At 36.1% G+C, this 7,743-nt stretch overlaps 2 protein-coding genes and 1 long non-coding RNA gene across 3 annotated transcripts; 1 reads left to right on the forward strand and 2 right to left on the reverse strand.

Annotated features, from left to right (window-relative positions):
* Window positions 1–251: 251 nt before the first annotated feature.
* LOC100786871 (histone-lysine N-methyltransferase SUVR3) lies at window positions 252–1,764 on the reverse strand. Its single transcript, XM_003555337.4, has 2 exons — window positions 1,116–1,764; window positions 252–704 (listed from the first exon to the last, which is right to left on the reverse strand). The coding sequence occupies exons 1-2, from the start codon at window positions 1,762–1,764 to the stop codon at window positions 316–318; spliced, it is 1,038 nt and encodes a 345-aa protein (XP_003555385.2). The 3' UTR covers window positions 252–315.
* Window positions 1,765–1,830: 66 nt separating this feature from the next.
* Window positions 1,831–3,903, forward strand: LOC121174304 (uncharacterized). Its single transcript, XR_005890300.1, has 3 exons — window positions 1,831–2,498; window positions 2,749–2,877; window positions 3,413–3,903. It is a non-coding gene; the product is annotated as an uncharacterized lncRNA (long non-coding RNA).
* A 208-nt stretch (window positions 3,904–4,111) lies between these two features.
* Window positions 4,112–7,271, reverse strand: LOC100787413 (uncharacterized protein At3g49055). Its single transcript, XM_006606065.4, has 5 exons — window positions 6,339–7,271; window positions 5,911–5,987; window positions 5,496–5,607; window positions 5,284–5,400; window positions 4,112–4,570 (listed from the first exon to the last, which is right to left on the reverse strand). Exons 1-5 carry the CDS (start codon window positions 7,017–7,019, stop codon window positions 4,229–4,231), a joined length of 1,329 nt encoding a protein of 442 aa, XP_006606128.1. The 5' UTR covers window positions 7,020–7,271; the 3' UTR covers window positions 4,112–4,228.
* Between the last annotated feature and the right edge of the window lie 472 nt (window positions 7,272–7,743).

Genomic DNA, 7,743 nt, shown 5'->3' on the forward strand with positions numbered 1-7,743 from the left:
TTCCAGAAAATTCACCAAACAAGTCATGTCCTAAATTATCTCAACTATCATTTTTATTATCATCACCATCAATATCATCATCCTGATTGTCACCACCTTCATCGCCATGACAGTTATTATCATCGTTGCCGCCATCACTAACCGTCGTCGTATGTGAAGCTAGTTTTTTTTTAGCAGCTCTAATGACAAGGATATTTGTGATGCCTGTTAAGACCTATCATCAAATTTATAAAAAAAACTACCCTTTCCTAAAACCGAAATTCCTTTGACAATTAACATAGAATACATCTTTAGAATAGCTATGTATCTCAACTTTCAAGTGTTTTCAGAGGGCAATGTTCCAAAGCAAGAAGGGCTATTGCAAAAGCATGGCAACCCATTAGGCCTTTTCCTGATTTCTCCATAGCTAAAAGTAAGCTCTTCATCTACTTGGATATCTTTCGAAGCAAAGAAGCAGAGGCGGGGGAACAAAGCTCCTGAACTTCTAACTAGCTTTGTGCTCAAATTACCACCGTCACATGAATGATTCACAAACCGTGCAACATTTCCTATTCTCGTCGCATCGATATTCAATCTCAGACAAGCCTTCCCAGAAGGAAGATGTTCCCTTACAACCAAAAGAGCAGAAGAGAAACCACCCCGTGAAGCCAGCTCATCATAATGTTGATGTCTCTTTTGTGCCTCCTTGGTTGTCAAGAGTTCACCTTTTATTATACAGAAAGGGCATCATTTAATTCCATACACATGCATAGGGATTAAAAACAACCATGCACAAGAAAAAACAACTTCACTATCAATCTACCAATCAAAGAATAAAGGAAGTATCATTGACACACATTCAACTTAGCAAACAGTGGAAAGTAGTTTCTACCAATCTTCTTCATACAATTCTTTAACTCACACACATTCAACTTCACTATCATACATTCTATATATTTCAATTCTCATCAAAAGAAAGTACCATTCAAAGATGTATAAAGTTAGCTTGGTGGTGAAGGAAGAATGAGAAAGAAGTTGTGGATTCAAATCTTCTACTAACAAACTAACATCTAGCATCATAAAAAAAGAGAGTATAGCCAGTAAAAAAATGCTAATTAAAATTATTTCGGTAATACCTGAATATTCAAATAGGAACTCTCCTTTAGCAATGAACTGGTCCGCTTTCAAGCCCCATCCTTTTTTCTCATCTCTCACAATCCTCACCTTTACCGCAAGCCCATTCCTGGTGAACCGGTTCCCGCACTCGGGCCCGCAGCGGCAGCCCGGCCCACACTCTCGGCCCACGTCATCCATGCCATCCAGGCCAGCACAGGGACACGTGGGGCCCGCACACGCCTCGCAGTCGCAGCCCGACGCGGCCCGGCCAGAGGCATCAACGAAGCCCACCGATTCGGCACGAAGGTGAGTCGGCGAGGAGGGGGAAATCACGGAAGAGCCCCAGGGCTGGCGAGGGAGGAGCGGGAGCGGGGAGGGGAGGAGGAGGGAGCGCGTGTAGAGGAAGTGCGCGTAGGGGTGGGCGTCGATGGTGTTGAGAAACGGGACCGGAAGGGTCTCGAAGGCTCTGGAAGCGTCGGAGGCGCGTCGCAGGGTGATGGCGCGTGAGAGTTTGAGGAGGGATTTGCAGGTGGAAGAGACGTTGGCGAGTTCTGACTGGGTTAGATACGGTAACACAAGCTCTGCGCATTGGACAAGAAGAGCCTCCTCTTTCGCGTTGCAACTCCAACGCTTCTTGGGCACACTTTCACTTTCTTCCGCCATTACCATTGCTTGCGGTTGCTGTGCGCCAGTGCGGATAGATGGAACCAAAACGTCGTCGTCGTTATCCTAAAAATAGTTCGAAAATTATTACTCCGAAAAAACCCTTAATTGACCGTGCTCACTTTTTTTTTACTACAATAATAATTCATAGATCAGTACCAAAAAATATTATTTTAAAACATTTTCTCCATATATGTAAAAATAATTAATTTTTCATCTAAAACTAAAATCTCCTACGATATAAAAATTAAAAATATTACTATTAAGATATATTTAACATCATTATATTGTTGTTGACCATTAATAGTATGATGGATATATGTGGAAAAAAAATACAGATTTGTTTGGGAATAAAAAATGATGAATTATGAATATATAGCTCCACAACCTTAAAATACAAGCTATAATTTTCATTTAGTTTATTGTTTGGCGAGAATTTGTTGTCATAGGTACAGTCTGCAGATCAATACAGATATTCTAAATTCTAATAAATCATTCCATTAATATATGTGATTATAGAGGAGCATCATTGGATGATAAAATAAAATTTTAGTCGGGTATCTGTTGAGCATAAGTTGCATCTATCTAGTAATCTCCTCGTAATTAATTACTTCCTTGTCTTGATTCATGCCAATTGCCAAATCTTGTATTTTGAAATTAACTGCTCTTTTCCTTGATCAGGATAACTTTTTACCTAGGACAGCCAATCCATTGGAAGATATATTCAAGTCTCTTTTCTGGTATGTCATAAGGCCCTTTATAAGAGTAGCTCCCTTTTTATCCTGCTTGATATACAAGGGTAGAGTGTGTTTGATGGTAACAAGCTTATTTGTAAGGTTCTTCAGCTTAAGGAGCACTAGGGTAGTATTGAGAAATATGAATTAACAGTGTCAATATGGTTGTGATTAGTTGAGGTCAACATTTAATGGAAATGATTGTCACAGTAATTTTAATGTTTCTATTGTAAGATATTTTTTCTTGGTTTTGCAGTTTGCCATGCTTATTGTGCTTGAGGTGCATGAAGGATACATGTATACCAGAGGAGAAGATGCTGAAAGATCCAAGGAGACTCTATGCTCCCGGTCGCCTTTATCATATTGTTGAGAGAAAGCCTTTCAGGTATGGTTAAGGTTCCAATAAGAGCTTATGCATTGCAGAATTTTACTGTACTTTTAGAAATCACCAGCAGTTTAAGGCCCTGGCTACAATTGTTTTCCCTTTAGACGGCATACAGTAATATGAATTTTAAGAAAGCTATTAGACTCACATTTTTTCAGCCAGAAAGTAATGCCAATTTTATGCCTCTGCAACATGCCAACATCTCCCTCATGTAGCAAGAATTAGAAGAAAAAGAAATTCAACATTTTATTCTTCAGACCTTCAAGTATGCATTTAATTTTCATAAATCTTCAAATTATCTCATACAAATTTGATCTTCTAGTTGGCATGTGTAAGTGATCAGGTTCTGTTAATAGGAATGACCAAGTCCATCTCAATCATATCTGTTCTCCTACAAAACAGGAATTAACAGATGTGATAAGGTCCATAAGGATTTGGTTTTTAGCTCTTTGAATTCCAATATCTTATGGGCATATTCAGAATACCTTTCTACTACTATTGCCAAGCTTTGCCATTTTGTTTTTGCCAACTGCAGTTGATGAAAGAGAAAGATAATACAATAGAAATACCTGCAAATCAAATCATGGAGCGGCAAGAAACATTAGCTAGACACAATGAAGAATACAAAGAAGCATTGCAGAGGGCTAAAACATTAGATGTTCCACATGCTTATACACCAGTGTCACAATATGGAACTTTTGACGAGGAGGGAGAGGGCAGTTCAAGAAGGTCACAAGGTAAATCTTCTTTCGGTTCAACTTATAGAGGTACAGTGGATGAAACTTGGGATGAAATGATTGAGCATCTTTTTGATAAGGATGAGCTTATGTGGCCAAGAGATAATGGTTATGTAATTTATGCGGACTAGTTTACAATTTATTGTAGAGAATAACTAAATTCGTTCATTTTTTTTTGTGATTTTTCTTGGTGTGTAGTTGTAGCTCAAGGATGAAATAACATGTAAAGAAGATTAACAGATTTGTTAGAAATTGTTTAGCTAATGTTATCCTAGTAAATCTGATGGCAGATGAGATATTTTAGGAAATTTAGATTGATTGTAGGCCTATACATAGGCTTTTTTTTTTTTTTATAAGTTTCAATGACAATTTTCCTTCTTCAATTTCAATCTCTCAATTTCTCTGCAAGTTCCAATATTTTTATTGTTTTCCTCAAAAGATTTCCAACAGTTTTGAAAATTTTAGTGATGTTTGCGTATGATGTCCAAACAACTTCAACAATACAAAATCTCACATTTACAAGAACAAAAGTGATTATTACACGAGAAAGTGAAGTTAAAGATGAATCAACTCATTGTTTTGGAAAAATTATGTTATATATACATTTCAGTTCATTAAATTAAGGCTTGCATTTCTGGTAGCATCCTTTTGGCATTTCCAACTCTAGTGCTTGCTATATTGCTAGAGCTCATTTTGAAAACTTGCCATGGCCAACATATGCGTCTCACTTTATGGCTATTGCCTTCATGTTTCTCTGCTTCTTCTAGTTGTCTGGTTAGTTCTTCAACCTGTCGACGAAGTTCAACTGCTCTAGTATCAGCCAGCCGCAAAGACCTCTCTGCTGCTTCCTGTGCAGCTATTGCAGTGATTGCAAGTTCCTCTTTGAGCCTTAATTTTCCATTGGATATGTCCAAAGCAGCCTTTGTTTTGTGTAGTTCTTGTTTCAAAGCAGCCACCTCAAGGAACAATGACATATCATTAATAGACAAAGAAATAGAGTAATTATAAATTAATTTAGCATCCAAGGCATGTCAATTAGAAAAAGAAAGATTATTCAATATTGAGACTATAATCATTTTTAGTATCACTGTTCTTAAATTTCACCATCTATTGTTAAGGATGAAATAATCATTCTAAATTCTCCTACAATATTTTCCTTTCTACTTACCAAACAACGAAAAAATTGAATACATTTTATGTTTCTAAATATTAAATGTATTATTTTCTCATTTAATACTTCTTTATAAAGTATTAAGAGAATTAGTTGAATGAATTAGAAGAAAACAGATCAAGATCCTCTATGCACATGTTGTGATGACAAAGAAAGACACTAAGTTCAAGTAAGACTCATTCGTTAGATGAATCCCACTTGAATCCCATGTCTTTCTCTCTTCTTCTCATTACAGGTGCATGAGGAGAGGGATAAGTGGAATAACGACAAAGACAAAATTTAAATACAGTTTCTTAAGTATTTTTTATACTTTCCTTCAAACAGAATTAGAATTTCACAACATTGGGAACTGTAAATATAAAACATTTATTATGCAGATTTTTGAAATAAAACTCTAATTCTAATTGAAGAATAATACATAAAACACATAAAAAAACAACATCTATGTTTTGCCTTAAAGCATATACTAACACTAAACAGCATGAAACAAGTTTTTACCACTTTGTTACGCTCTCCAATCTCTTTCTTTCCAGCTTCAACTTCCAACTCACAAGCTTCCTTCCATCTAGCAACTTCTTCTTCCGCTGCTTTGATTTCCATAAAAAACTCCTCTACCTTTTCACAAGTCAGACAAAAAGGAAAAGGCTAGTAAGAAAAAGAGCTTTGATTAGGGAACTATTATTTCAGTAATTGATCAAGTAGGTGATTACATTTTGAGCCAAAATTCTCTCTCTATCTTCTAACTCCTTAATGTAGAGTTTGTTTTCTTCAATTTCTTTGGCCTGTTTCTCTGTGAGACACTGGAGGCGCTCTGTGTCTGACCTGACATGAGGTTCATGATAAATAATCCAAAACCAAGGAATATGAACTCAATAACCTTATAAATTGTAGCAGCAGGCCACAATTCAGCAATAAGCTCAAATAGTCTAATCAATATATAAGCCAAGAGAGAAGAAATTACTCATTTCTATCTAGCACTATCAAAGAAAAGTAGTAGGCTCTATGAAAAGTCTTTGCATAAAATGTAATTTCACTTTCTTACTTGCAAATCATGCAGTATCAGCAGAAAACCATATCTCTACGACGACACGAAATACTTCAATATAATATTAGATGGTAAAGTACCTAGATTCTTCCAAAGATCTCCTCAATTGAGTGGTTTCAAGGCGTAGATTCTTCATTATCCTTTCCACTGTTGAGGCCTTGGAAAATGACCATAAATTTCAGAACAGGCTACAACTGTCATCTATAAGAAATGTCACCTTTTTTTTTACACAACACATAAAGATGCGAGAAATATAACTAAATGTAATGGTGAGGTAATAAATCAGCCCGGTGAGATAGAAAAAAAGAGAGTGACTAGCAAATTGTAACAGAAAAAAAGAGAGTATATCTTGGTCCTAATAATATCATAGGTTTGCACTAGTGTGCCTAATGTAACTATCTTTAAGCAATGTTATGATTCCTTCATGATTGTGTCTTTTTTTTTTCTTCCCTGTTGTTAAATGTCAACTATATTATAAGAGAACACCAAGGAATTAATAAGAGCTTACCAGACTAATGACTTCCTCTTCACACTCACTGCTATCTGATTTAACCCCGGAATGCTCTGTTGATTGTTCATTATTCCCACCCCCCATCATCATGAACCCAAACCCAACTTTCTGCAATCCAAACTGCAATAGGGGCATCCTTTTGTGGTCATGTCCCTTTATTCTCTTCTCCAATGCCTCTTTCTCCGACAACGCAATTCTAAGCAAGTTATGGACATCCCTATTCTCCTCAGTTAAACTGATCAAACTACTCTCCAATTCTCTCTTCTCCTTCCTCCTCATCTCCTTGTACCTATCCACCTTTGTCTCCACCTCAATTGCAAGCCTTGATATCAATCTTGCCTCTTCCAACAACATCCTTGATTCCACTCCTGACCACTCCCCAGTAACATTTTCTACAAAAGTTTCATCCTTTTCTCCCTCTAACCCCTCTATGACACTAGACAAGCTTTCCTTCGTTGAAGTGAGAGATTCCAAAGCCTTAAACATGACCCCATTTCTCTCTTCCCTCTCACTCTCCAATCTCTCAACTCTTTCTTTGAAATACTCCACTTCCTTTCCCTCCAACTCCTCTTCTTGTTTTTCTCTCAAAATCACTTCAATGCAAGGGACTCTATCCGAATGAAGAAGATGGTCGGAGACTTGATGGGGTTGAAATGATGGTTGAGAGAGTTGTTCCATGTTGCATATAATAGTGGATGCTTGTTGGGGATCTTCATGAAGAGAGAAGCAGAAAAAAGTTAGAAGATGTGGAAAAAGAAGAGAGTTTCAAAACTACCAGTCAACAGAGGGAAAGGTTGGTAAAAAAGGAGGAGGTTTCAAGTTTTGTGGCGGGGCTGATCTTCAATGTGTAGTTGGAAGTTGGAACTAATAGGCAACACAACACAAACTTGCTTTTGTGGGAGTTTTTCCTCTCACGTGGGTGTTTTTTTTTTTAATAAGTAAGAAATCAAACTCAGATACTAAAAAATTATAATAACTTTTATATATATATATATATATATATATTGTTGACTCAATTGGGCCAGTAACAATGAGTTTGTAATTCTTCTCACTGGTATATATTTCATCTAAAAATTAGGTAATTTAATTAATAAATTTAGTTTTCTTTTTGCTGATCATTAATAGATTTAGTTTATAAATTAAATAAGTTTAACATGAGTTGAAAAATCTGTTAAAAAAAACATGAGGTGAAAAATTAAGTTGATTAATTGAATAATTAAACTTTTTTATAAAAAATATTAAATAATTAAACTTAATGAAAGTATAATTGTCATACACCAATACAATTTACTCATTTCCAACAACCAAGATTCATCAAATGGTCGGAGTTTCCTCCCAATTGCCTCCTCGGTGCCAGGGTCATATTCAAAATAAGTATTTTTATTCTTTTAAAAGGATTATT

The sequence above is a fragment of the Glycine max genome, chromosome 20, assembly GCF_000004515.6.
Source record: "Glycine max cultivar Williams 82 chromosome 20, Glycine_max_v4.0, whole genome shotgun sequence".
Taxonomy (NCBI): Eukaryota; Viridiplantae; Streptophyta; class Magnoliopsida; order Fabales; family Fabaceae; genus Glycine; species Glycine max.